This window comes from Myiozetetes cayanensis, unplaced genomic scaffold (assembly GCF_022539395.1).
Source record: "Myiozetetes cayanensis isolate MyiCay16 unplaced genomic scaffold, myiCay2020 scf1, whole genome shotgun sequence".
Taxonomy (NCBI): Eukaryota; Metazoa; Chordata; class Aves; order Passeriformes; family Tyrannidae; genus Myiozetetes; species Myiozetetes cayanensis.
In genome coordinates, this window is record NW_026086604.1 from 108,034,158 (window position 1) to 108,047,839 (window position 13,682).

Sequence of the window (13,682 nt, forward strand, 5' to 3'; positions counted from 1 at the left end):
AATTGGTTTAACAGATGGCCATGAGAAGTAATTTTCAGGACAACTGCAAAATTAGTGGACATGACATCAATTATATAGAATTAAGACTATAACTTGGCTGACTTTTCATCCCTATATTGGACCGAATGACTCTTCTCCAGCTGTGTCCCATTTGTAAAAATATTAAGACATGGACCTGGTTGCTGTTAGTCTGAGGTTTAAATAAGTGGGAATCTGTTGCAGGATGTTAGTTTTAAATAAAAGTATAGAAACAACATGATATGGCTGAAAAACTGAGAAACATTTGATGCCCAAACTGTATTCTTAATTCTTAATAGTAGTCTTAAGTAAGAGTTAATTGTTGCAAAAGGTTGTGCATCTTGTTATCCTCGACATGCTGTTAAAATCCACATTTACAGTGGCCCTGCTTGGTGGCAAATGCATGTACATATTTCAGATGCTTTATCTGTAAGAATACAACACTTTGTGAAGCCACCAAGACTCTGAACACACTATCTAGTTCTTCTAGATCATAACTTTTATTCTAACTAGACTCGGTAAATTTATTTTTTTTATTTCTGATTTTAAGTGAGTTAAGAAAGCAAACATTTATTAAACACCTGTAATATAAACGGTTTTTAAAAGCAAAGCTGTGTGTGTTAATACTGCACATTCTTATGTACTCCATGAAGATCTCATTTAACCAAATCAATGTCCCCTTGCTGATCAGATATTGCACTCACTTCTTGGAGCTTTCTTTAATGCTTTCTTTCACCTTTTTCTTCTACCTTCTCTTTTTCTTTATTCAGTTGTTACTCTTGCCTAGGCTGGGAAGCATCCCCGTTAACACCTTGGATTTACTGGTTTTGTTCTGAAAGCAGCCCTGCTGTTAGCTTAAAAAAAATCCTTGAGGCAGCAGCACTGCCATAGTCAACAGCCTTGTTAACAGGAGATTTCTGGGCCAAGCCACCGAGTAGAAGTAGTAAAACTACTGTGTTGGCATCTGCAATGTCAAGAGGATAATGGGCTTGGACTGCTGTGGCAGTCTGCTGCATATCATTTAAGTGCCTGCCATGTCCAGGAGTCATTTCTGTTCACTCACCACGGATGATGGTTGAAACTTTATCCTAAGACCAGAAGTTAAAATGGCTCATTTGTGGTCTTTTTTCAAGTAAACTTAGTTCATCAGTATTAACTAAGTGGCACAAGGCACTTTTCTGACTGCTTTACTAATTGTTATACAGGATGTCTACAAGATCAGAATCTGTATTCATTTTATCTGTAGGTTACCTGTATTTGAAATGTTTCAAGTCATAGTTATCTACAATTTAGAAGTCCAGGTATTTCAAGTATACATTTTGGCAAATGCATTTCAGAGTTGCAGCTAATTCCTTTAATGAGGGTTAAGGATCCATGGGAAGAATGAGGCTTTTCTTCCCTTAGAGCTCCTTGATTAGCGTAATAAAATATTTGAAAAATCTTTACCAAAATGCTCCAGACTCAAACTTTTATGACATTTAATAATAAATAACACTGTTTGAGATAAAGCCACAACAGTAGGTATTGCTGCTATTAAGAAATAGATTTCTAAAAATTGTCTCCACTCACATATTTGGAGATTTGAGGCAGTATGTATTCACAAACAGTTTATTCCAGTTCCTTGAGCTGGTGAATCCACTGAGTGGGGTTTTTTCTTGCATAAGCCATATAAGTTACATGTATTAATTAATGTTTTCCCTTATATTTTCAAACACATTGCTGAAGAGTAGAAAAAGCTTTAATTATAAAATCAGGCAAAGCAATACAATTTGGTATCTGTTCTTTAATTTCTGGTTTTTCTTTCTCCATTTAATCTTGCTGCACTTATCTGTGGTGTTTTTAGCTTGTCTTATGCCTTTCTTCCAGAATGTTTTCTTACTTGTCTTATAGACACTGACTTCAATATATTGCTGTATATTTGTTTGGATCTGTAGTTGGGGAGAGGAATTATGGGATATTAGCATTCGTAATTACCATTCATTCCACTAAATACCTGCCTGTAATTAAGTAGGGCTAATGTCTAGGGAAATTGAATCCATCTGTCTTTCACAAGAAGTGAAATATTGCATGACACTTTTCTCTTTATGTGCCTCTAAGAGGAAAGCATTTGTGTCCTGTGTTGCTTGGTAACCATTAAAGCCACAGTGCACCTTCAAAACATATATTTATTTTGTATGTTGTATTTTTGGAAACTTAGTGCATCAGCACTGTATTCAGACAGAGGTGAAGCACTTAAATTTTTCAAGTTTCATTTTCAGCAGGATACTAGGATTGATGGATTTCTGGTTTAAGGAGAAGTCAGTTTTCATTTGATACTGCACACTGAAGCGTGCAGGTAAATAACTGACATAAGGAATGTTTCTAGCCAACTGGAGAACTAATGAAAAAAGCTTACTTTAGCATGGATTTCTTTCGCAATTTCAAGGTCTAATAAAATTAAGAAACGTTAGCAGTGTGCTAGAATAGATGGAACTTTTCTGTTACAGGAGTAACATTGCAGAGAAAGCATTTGTAAGTTAGTGTGTTGTGCCTATCAAGATAGCCGAGCTCAGGTAGCACCTGTTTCTTTCTGGTGTATCTTCTTAGATCACAGGGCCTGTAGTTCCCATCTGTAGTAGTTTTTTCTTTCCAAAGTTTATGGCTCTGGATTTATCTCCCAAGTATAGTATCAAAAATTCTCTCTTCTGTCATTCAAGAGAGAAGCACTAGATTTATTTCCCTTTTTAAGTAGTTTTTTTGCTTTATAACGGAGGGTATGCTGTAGTGTGGTATATTATAATTCAGGATGCTACAGTTTATCTTTGATAATGTTTTATTACTGTCCTAGTTTTAAGGCACCGTGTTTTCTTAGGACATGCAGTGTTGACCACTTTGAGTATATCACTTGTAGTGAAAGCCGAAATTCTGGCAAATCTTGTAACCCATAAGAGTCGCTTAGCAGGTTAGATACTGAACTGGCCTTTTTGTATGCTAGACCTGAGTTAAATTGAAGTATACAGTTGCTTTATAATGTTCTGCTTGAGCTAATAACTTAAGTCTTGAGACTGCTTTTTTGTTCAGCTTTTTTATTTTAAGAAAAGTCTGTAGTGGATTTGCATCCTACTTATTTGATATCACGCTTTCCAGTATTAATTACTGTGTTGTGTTTCTAGCTGGTCACGCCTGAGTTGTGTATACTCTGCTCAAGTTGAGGACATGCAGGAATAGTGTGATGCCTTCAGTTCTTTCATGTTCCCTGTCCTGTACCTTGTGTTCCATGATAGAGTTGTGTGGAGGTTTGAGGGGGTTTTGTTTTGTTGGGGTTTTTTTAAGACAAAATAAGGCTGATCAGAAATGGATGTAGTTTTGCATTAAATTTTCTGTCTAGGTTCAAAAATAATACAGAATCTGAGCTATGAGTATGACACCTGAGGAGAATATTTCTGATCTTTTTTTATATTTAAGCACATCTTTCTGTTGAGCAAACAACTTGTATTCTTTGCTGTGGTTGCTTACACAGCCTGAAGCCCTGTTAAACTACAGCTGTGAGTTATGACTTCAGCATTAAACTTTTGGCGCTTGTTTAAGACCATACGGAGTCTTTTGTGGTCATAGATTTCTAAATTTGTGTGTGCTTATACTACCCATTATGCCATCAGTGTAGGGGACGTGCATATGTGCAGTCTGTTAATTATCTGCAAAACCCTGTATGACTGTGCTAAAGATTTAGTTACAAAATCCCAACCAGCTCCAATTTCAGCTTTCTCTGGTATTTTTATTAATAAAAAGACTTGACAGAGAATACACTGTAATGTATCTACACTATCTATGTATCATCTGTCTGTAGTATAGTGTATTATAATATACAGTACTATTAATACAGCAGTGGTGTAAGACAAGCATTTATGGTATATTGAATTACGGTTTTATGGGTTGTAATAACCAGTTGGACTATCAGCCTGATTCCTTCTGTGGCTGAGAGCTAAATTCACTGGATTTTAGTAACACAGAGCATGAAAACTTACTCCTTTATTAGGACTGTTCTGTGGAGATTACTAGGAGAACAAAAAGAGCTGTGCTGGGTCACCTGTACTTCTTAACTGTGTACATGCTTAGACAAACAAGCACAGCTGTTGCTGCTGCATGCCACTGGACCCCTTTTATACTGTTGTGAAGTTACTGTGCAGAAATCTGAGGTGTTAGATACAGGAAACCTTTGTTAGGCTGCACCCTTCATAAATGTAAAGGGAATCAATCATTCAGTAATTCTCTTGAGAGGACAGATAATTCATACCGTGTTTGAAGTTGCTAATCGGTACTTTCAGATGTAAAATGAAATCGAGTTATTCCTTTTAGTAGGAATAATAATGGTAATATCTGATAATAATAATATCTAATTCTTGAAATTTACAAGGGAGAAAGAGGGCTGTTCGTTCAGTTTGGTAGTGATGCTGCAAGATGGTGCTTTTTTGCTTCTAATTTCATTTGAAAGCAGTGGATGTAGAAGAAGATGGAAAAAGAGCAGTAGTTTTCACCAGTCAAAAGAAATACCGTGTCAATTATATTAGTCAGAAGAAAGAGCATATCAGAAGAAAACCGTTTTAACATCAGATGTGACCTGTGCTTCTGGGATCTGTCAAGCTTCTGAGGAGTTTGGAAGGGGTAAAATGCAACAGTATTGTACTCCTTTGAAAACAACAACAGTTTGTTGAAAATGCTTCATGAGAATATTAAAACTATTTTAAGAATTCTCCTTATCACACAAGAGGCACTATCTCCAAAATGTCCCTTGACGTTAATATGCCATTAATGTAATGTTAAGTCTGAACAGAAATCTTACATTTATTAAGGTAAACTAATGCAGGACTAAAATTAGACTGTTGGATTTGCCTTCAGTTGAGAGCAGATGTCTCGCTTCGAAATCCTGTCGTAAGAAGTTGTTTTAGGAACAAAGGGAGGGGAAAAAAAGGAGGAAAACAAACATTTCAATTCCTTTCATTTTCCAGGTCCAAAACTGCTTGTAATGACACAGCCTGTATGTAACAACACATATTATTTCATGATGAAAATCATCAAAAGTTACAGAAAGTAGACATGAAAAACATTATAATACAATATGTATATGAAATTAATAATTTAACATAAATAAAGTCATTTATTCTAATCCTCTTAATACTTACTAACATGGAGAGCATAGGGCAGTTTGCTGTTGACAGAGAAGGCTTCTGTTGTGCCATAGGATTAGAGAGTAAAAGAGAAAGGGGCAAGGGAAATAAAAGATATAATTGGTGAAGTTACTAAAATGTGTTTTCATATAGTAAAAGAAACAGCCACAACTTACTGAAAGGGAAGGATGATATCTCTGAAGGTGCCATCCTTCAGGTGGCACTGTTGAAGCTGTCTGCGTTTCTTCTGAACTCACTGCTGCTGGAACTGTTGTAGTAAAGGTCTTGAGACTTGGACCTCAAAATTTATTCCATCTAGCTGTGTAATGTAAATTGGGAACTGGAAGTACTTAAGTAGTTCTGTGTGGCAGTTCACAAGCAAATAGAGAATACTTTTCTAGGGAGGTGTCTGGTAGAAGGGGAATGATCTATTCGAAAAGCTGCTTAGCCATGCTAACCAGTACAACGTGTTGAGCCCTTCATCTTCTCATTCTTAGCAAAAAGTTTTCTTTTGTTTATAAAGCCTGCACTTAGAAAACTGCTGGAACATCGAATTTATTGTACACTTCATCTGCAGGAATCCTTATGGACTGTGAGAAAGGCTCAAGTAATAACAGATATGAATCTGGTAAATAGAGTGTTGTCAAAACAGAGCTTCCAGTGGGCATAAAATTGTTTTATTTAATTTTCTGCATAAATCATAATTGTCCTATGTTTTTGTCCAAGTAAAAACAAGCTTCCTGTTTTTTAAAAGCCCACTAAAAAACTAAGAGGAAGAGCTTATCTTCTCTATAGGAAAATTTTTGTGTAATCTATTTGTACTTTTTTTTTTTAATCCACTTGAGTATAGTGGCTGAAAGGGATTATTACAGCCTACAAGGAAGATCATTTGTAATGAAGAATTTAACTTTAAGTAAAATTTCATTGCTCAAGTATTTGTAGCTCTTTTTTTTTCTTCAGAGATACCAGCTTTCTATCTGCTACTATCTGCAGACAAACTGCTTTTTGCTGATAATTCTAGCTACTAATTTTCTTCAGAGATTGGAGTTCCAGGAGCTAGATTTAAATCTTTCCACATGTAGAGAGGTCAGTAAAGGAAAGTAATTTCTCTGTGGCACCACAGTTCTTGGAAATGAACTGTCTTAAAGGCTCGTGTTCGACAAACTCGGATACTGATTCCTGGGTGAAGAATTTTAGATGCTTAATTCAGCAGGCACTGAATAGCTCTGCAGTAGCCAGAGGAATTGAGTACAGCACATGCACATATCTTTGCAAAATTAGCTGCCATAATTAGTTTGCATCATACATACAGATGCGTGTCTTGGTTGTTGAAGAGGTGATTACACTGCATAATATAACTTGGTGTGTCACGTAGGAAAGTACTGTGGGATATAAGCACAGTTTAAACAAGCCATATTTTTATTTTAATAGCATTTTAAAATATTGAGCAATGAATTCATGAGAGTAGGTCTTGATTCTCTCACTGTAACAACAAAGTCTCTTTGTTTTGTTTTTACTTAGTTTAGTTGGTTTTTAAAAAACTCCTCAAGGATGGGTACAAAATGTTAAATTCAATAGCTGGGGTTGGTGTTAAAGTCAATGATGATGATACGTGGAATTCTTTAAACAAGTGCAGTGTGAATGCTCCTGGGTTTTTTCTTATGCATGCAGGCTGAGTTCTTTAATTTCTGGTGTATCACTGTCTGAAAGTCTTCTGTAAGATTTATTAACCCTACCCTTCCCCTTCCTGCTTTTTAGGTCAGAGACAGCAAATTGCCTACTTGCAAGGAATACAATAAAAACCCTCCGTTCCCTACGTTTTTTGCTGATGGAGATGAAAAACTACCAGAAGACCTTTTTGATGAGGAAATTTTCCAGTTCACGGATCCATCTATTACATATACATAATGTTCTTCACGTCTTTGAAAACACAATTTTGTTATTTTCATGAACTTTGCAATTCTGTCTGAAAGAAAACCTATGAATTGCAGTCTGGCCAACTGAGTTAAACACTTCAGATATTGACATTTTGGTCAGTTAATCGGATTTCCCACTCTCAACTTCAAACCTGTACTTAAAGCAACCGGTGAATCTGAGGGACAGGTTGTAAAGCACACCAAACAGTGTGTCTTCAGTGAGCTTTTGTCCTTTGCCTCAGGCTGTGAAAACTTACACATTTCTGAAAAACTGTTGTTTTAGATGGTTCCAGTTCATTTTCTAAATGCTAACAAACTCGGTTTCTTTCTTATGTAAAGTATTCTGGGCAACTCTGATCAATTAAAAAAGGTTCCAAATCTGCCTTGGCATTGGGGGGGGGGGAGATCTGTGAAGAATAATCCAAAATAAAACAAGAAAATTCATTGCTCTGCAGCAGCACAAGCTTGGTTTGCTTCCTTCTTTTCCCCAGAGCTCTTTTTCTTCTTTTGCTTTAACATTGTGTTAATTGTAGCAGATACCCAACAAATTTTCTAGGAGGAGGATGATGCTGGCCAAGTGTAGGGTGAGGGGGTGTTTGGTTTGGAAACGTTCAGTAACAAAGCAGCACTAAGGCTGCAGTGGCCACCTGTTTGTTGCCTTTGCTAACAGCTTGTTCTGATCTTAGCAGAGGGTCCCTTGAATGCTCTCTGGAGAAATATCTCCACACCTACCATTTTCTCTGTATTGGATTCCTAAGCTGTTACAGGAAAGCTATTATTAAGAAAGCAGGTAAAATGTGAGGGATTTGTCTTTATGATAGTGCTCATTTTTCTTCTGCCCGACCTTTCAGTAGTAGCTGGAATCATTGCGCTCCTTTTATTTTTCATCTTGCATGATTTACTATTTATAAGTTTGATCTTTTGAACACTGTAAATCCTCTCACCAACAGAAGTAAGTACCTGCCTGTCAGTACCATCCGAGCACTTGCAAGTCCTACAGTAGTTCAAGAACTTGCAGACAAGTTACCATTAATACTGTGGCAGTGCTGTCTACTTCTCTTTGCAGCTTCATCACAAGACATCAAACTCCTAAAGCCCTTACTAATACTATCCAATTTAAAAGTCCTTGTGGTGACTTCCAATCACTGAAGATATTTTGATTTATTTTTTTGTGATTGCTTGAAGAAACCGCGTGCCATCTTATAAAGGCTCTGTATAGCTGCTGGCTTGTAGTAGACTGGGAGTGATCATCAGAGACTGTGGTATGGAAATATGAACTGGTGTATATCTGCATTGTGGGGTATCCTTTTTGCTCAATTCAGTTGAATATAAAATGTAATTCAAATAAGTGCACCACAATGCTGAAGAAACAGCAGACATGATGCAAAAAGCAGGTAGCAAACACCAAGTGTTGTGTTTCGGCTGTGATATTGTTAGTGAGTGACACCTCTTACCTCTTCTAGATAGTTACCATTTCCTGAGGAGGAGATTGGTTTTCAATTTCTTGGTTGCAAAACAGATTTTAAAAGTTACAGCTTTTCAGGTTTGCTTGCTGTGGAACACACGTAAATCAGGGAGTGTCCCAATATGTAGCCCACTCTTCTGCTGCTCTGGTTTAGGGGATAATTCTAACACACATAACCTTTTCTTGAGGAGCTTTGTTGTTGGTTTTTTGCTTTACTTGGTAATTGACACTGGACTATGACAGAGGTGACCATACAGAGACATATCTTTTCGTATTTGGTTTCTCAACCAGAGTATCCTGGATGTGGGATCCTTTCCTGTGACTAGTTGTATTTTGGGTTTGCTTTCAGCGTATGCCTTGCTAAGTCCAGAGAATCAAATGTGAGCTCAAAGGGAGCCACAGGTTAATAAAAGTAAATTAAGGTGAGCTCTGTATCCAGTATTATTTCAGTGTGAGGGGAAAATTGACAACCTACTTTAATTCCATTTTCTTTTGTAATAGAATAACTTCTCCCATTTTGGCATAAACAGTGACACTCCAATGATCTGATCCTGTTACTCTTTAGATTCATTGTGATGAATCTAAATTGTGATGAATCCCCCCTTTACCCAGGGCATGACTGCAGTCATGCAGGGAATTCTTAACTTCATGTTGCCTTCCCTTTGTTCAGTTTTAAAATTTCTGTTGAAACCTGTATACTATCAGAGTAGTCGTTGCAGTTTTGCTTTTGAAATGCATGGTGAGTGTGAGCCATATGATCTTTCCAGATGCTGCTTATTCAGGTCTCTTTTTTTGTTGAGGTGTGCAAGGGAAACCTTTTCCATCTTTGTTTATCAAGAGTGCTTGAACACCAAAGATGAGCTGTCATAGCTCAAGTAAAGACTGATGTCCCAAAGGTAAGTATTTTCAGTAGAGCAAATGCGGTGAGATGGATAAGATCTCTTGATGTGAGCTCAGAGTAGTGCAATATAGATTGGAACAAAAACATCCATTAGACCCGTTCTTCCATCAGGCACTGAAAGGCTTATGGTGTTTTGTATTTAATTTTCCTTATGCTCCCCATCTCTGTTTACTGCTTTTCTGACTAATAAAGGGACTTGGAGCAGGAGAAAGGCAGGCTGAATTTATTTCAAGGAGCAAAATTGTAATGGCACCAAATGCTTTAAGCCCACGTACAAATTTGCTTTTGGATAAGGGTGCTTGATTTTTTAAACATTATCAAAGGTGCTGGAGCTGAGTATTCTGCTTCACTGCGGCTGAAGGTTGTGGCTAATCGAGCAGGTGTGCTTTTAAGAGTCAAATAAGAGCAGACAAAATTAGGCAAATATCAGGTCCTCGTGTCTCAGATAAGCCAGCAGTTTCTCATGTAAAAGGATGTGTTGATTTTACTGAAAAGGCAAACTAAGGGCTCTGTTGCAAGTAGATACCTGTGAGTTTTGTTGCTATGTCTTGAGTAATGACAGTTTAGAGCTGTCACGCAACATTTGCTCAGGCAAGCAACAGCAACAAAAATAAGTTCTTATTCCATATTACCTGTAGATTATTAACAAAGAAGGAGCTGAACACGTAACCAGGAGTCTGAATCCTGTAGGACAATGTCCTACCCATGTTGCAGTCTGTTCTGCTGCTTGAGGAAGTAATTGTTGGCAAGCTCTACTACCACTGCCATAACTTGTGAAAACTGCTATGAGGTCTCCCCAGAGACTTCTCTTCTTCAGGCTGAACAACCCCAGCTCTCTCAGCCTGTCTCCGTAGGAGAGGTGCTCCAGCCCCTAACCATTTTAGTGGCCTTTCTCTGCACTTGCTCCAGCACTGAGTTCTGTGTCCTTCTTGTGCTGTGGGTGAGGCACTGAGCCGGGGTTTGCATGTCCAGGAGCTTGGTACCCCCTCTTTAGGCTGTTCTGTTTGTTTGGGTTAGTGGGGTGTTTTTAACAGCACTAACGTGCTCCTTTGGAGGAGGATGTAGGGTTAAGCTTTAGCTGTATCTGTGGCTTCATGGCATGACTGCTCTGAAAAATAAATTCTCTTCAATAATAACCCCTCTCAGTGGTTCTGTAGTAGTACATGAATAAACAGTGTCAAGCTTACAATATAAGTTGAAAGTAAAAAGGCAGCAGGAAGAAGAAATCAAAACACTCATCTATCACTTGACAACATAATTGCAGTCATTGATGATAAACAAGCCGAGTTTATTTCCCTTCAAATACAATACTTTTAAGTACCATTACTCTGTCATTATATGAGACCAATAAATATTTTTGTTTGCCATTTACACTTCATGTGGGAAAATGTCTTTTATTCTGCTAGCATTTAACAAATATTCTTCCAGTAAACTGAAGGGATGACTAGAGTTTGCCTGTAAAAATTCCGCCTTCTTTACTGTTTCCTTGAGGAATTCTGGAAGACCTGGAGGACTTCGATGACCTTAGCGGTCTTTTCCAACCTTAATGACTCTATGATTGAAAGAAAACTGATCAGGATGCAAACCATGAGGGGGTCTGACCCGTGTAACCCACCTGCCTCCGCGATACCCGGCAGCTTTGCGCTGGCAGCCTGGTGCCAGCCCTGCACCTGTGACCTCCAGCACACGGGGCTCTCCTGTGGTGCCAGCAGGCTGACTGTTTAAAGGAAATTGCTGGTCCCATCCTAGGGTGCCTCATAAAGTCTGGCTAACAGAGCAGTCCAATAACCACAGTGAGGACAGTTGGTGGGGTTCATTATTTTAGGAGTGCTGTGTCTGTAGCTATCACTTGGCTTGGATCATTGTCCTGATTTATGTCATTCCCCCACCTCCGTGAGATTTCACGTGAAGAGTGCCTCGGTTTCATAACTGTAAGCATTACTTGTATACGTCTTCTGATAATTAGCTCCTGTGCCCTTCAGTGCACACATAGTGTTTATTAATTGCCTTTAATGAGCATCTCTCACCTGCAGCAAATTGCCCTGCTCTGTTGCACGCCTTAGCATATAGCGTAGCGCAGTATGATTTATTTATATAACGTGGCTTGAGGACACTTAGTAGCTGTAAAAACATGCATAAATGCTGGCCTTGGTCTTGAGTATTTACTGAGTTTGGAGACAGCGTGGAGTTTCTGGGGGAGGAATTTAAGTTGATCACCTGTAGCCTTAATGTTTTCACACCAGAAAAAGAATTCATTTCAGTTGTTGCAACTCTGCTGTGCCTGAAGTGTGGAAGCAAAACAGATAGTCAGATGGCAGGTTTTCCTGAGGAGTATATACAGCCAAGCTGTGATATCAGATAGGAAAGAGGTACATTAGGACTGGTAGTCTAAAAAATTGCAGCCTGCTGACTTACCTCATGCAGCACTCCGAAAGATGTGTGATGTGACCTGGGGAAGACCATCACACTGGTTCAGTCCCCTGCCATTGTGCTGGTGCACTCTTCCTTGCACATCTTCCCCTGGTTTTACAGAAGTGTGTGGGTGTGGTAAGTGTGAATGGGCATCACAAGGAAGATTTCCAGCAGCATCAATGTGCACGATCAGGTTCTAGTTCTCTCTGTCTCATTTCCCTCATTCCAATAGGCTATCACATATGGGGTCCCACCTGTGTGAATGGTTCATAAGCCATAGACTCATTTCTGTTTGAATACCGAAGACCTGAGGTACATTCTTACTTTCTTTGATTGCAGTGACACCTAGCTACTGCCCATGATTAATTGAAAATCACTGCTTGTGAATAATTTCATTTGGGGGTTAAATTAATGTTCACTTTCATGGCAGCAACTTTGAGCACTAGAACAGAACCCAGAAGAGACAGTCAGCTGAGGAAATGAGTGCAGTTTTCAGTGTGAATGCAGAAAATGGCTTGAATTTTTGCTGTAATCTAATGAGTATACACTGGAGATGGAGCCTTCTGTGCTGTGTTGCTTATTGCTTTTTCTCAAATTCCTTGTGAGTAAAATCTTTTGGCATAAACTGTATGTATTGAAGTCAAATTATGTACAAATCCAGATTGGGGGTTTTGGAAGGGGCAGGACTGCAAGAGGAAGCAAAACAACAAAAATTGACTTAAACCAATTTCATATATTAAAGTTGTGCTGTATAATTTTCTTCACATTTCCCTGGGTAGCACAGTCTTAGAGTCAGCTAAGTCAAGTTTTCATCTGTCTGTTTTCATCTGTTTCCTCATTTCCTTTCTAAGTAGTAGAAAACCTTTAAAAAGATGGGGTTTTTTTCAGGTACTCAAAACCTTGAAGAGGGTCCCTTGGCAACCTGATACTTTATCAAAAAGCAGTATGACTCATCTTCAGAGACAAGACAGTCATTTTAAAAAAGTTTCTTTTTTATTTCTAAAAGATCAAGAGGAAAGATTAACATTGCCGAAGCAGAGTCTTTTCTGTATGTGGCCTCTCTGAAAGTGATGTTCCACAGATTCTCACCAAATACTGCATGAAACCTTCTGTTGCTCCTTGCAGCAATGAGCTTGCAGCACAAATTACAGTTTTGGTGCCTCAGTCTTGCTTAATATGCATCTGCCAAGCACCACACAAAATATGCATGAAAATTTGGCAGTGGGCAATGAAAGATTTATCACGTGGTGCATAGTTCAAACTCATGATGCCTTTCTCTGCAGTGAGCAAGAAAGGCATTTTGGTCTGCTGGTTTGTTCTCAGATTGCACCACCTCTTTCCGAAGGGAAATTTTTTTTTTGCAGGAGCTTTCATGTTCTTCCTTAGGCTAGCCTGAAATTTTCCTTTATTTGGCCTGAAGGTTTAGAGCTGCATATGGAGAAATAGCCTGATAGAAAAGAAACGGATTTTGTTTTGCTTCTCTCATCTTCCACTTCCCTTGATCGCAGGTCAAGAAAGAAGTGCTTTCCCTGTATGCCACTTAAAGAGAAAGTCAGTTGTTTTCTGTGAAATTGCTGGTTGGTTTGTAACCTGCTGTTTCACCCTCACGGAGGAAGTACTGTGAAATGTGCTTTGGCTCTTTGTCACCCTATCTTGGATCCGTAAGGCCATGGCTCTGACCCCAAAGGTTGTCAGCCTGCAGGCACTGCAAGCACCAGAGACAGAATGTTTCAAGCCTTGTTATAGGAAGCTATTGGACAATTTAATGGAGCTGCTGCTGAAGCCTACCTGTTAGGGGTGCACTGAGGACACTTGCCCACCCTGAT

General features: G+C 38.6%; 1 protein-coding gene across 1 annotated transcript in view; it reads left to right on the forward strand.

Moving 5' to 3' along the window:
- The window catches only part of MRPL3 (mitochondrial ribosomal protein L3), a 32,172-nt gene extending 21,357 nt beyond the window's left edge, over positions 1–10,815 (forward strand). Inside the window, exon 10 of the mRNA XM_050315635.1 lies at positions 6,921–10,815. Coding sequence (XP_050171592.1) covers positions 6,921–7,070 — 150 coding nt within the window. The 3' untranslated portion in view covers positions 7,071–10,815. The remainder of the gene's footprint in view (positions 1–6,920) is intronic.
- Positions 10,816–13,682: the final 2,867 nt, after the last annotated feature.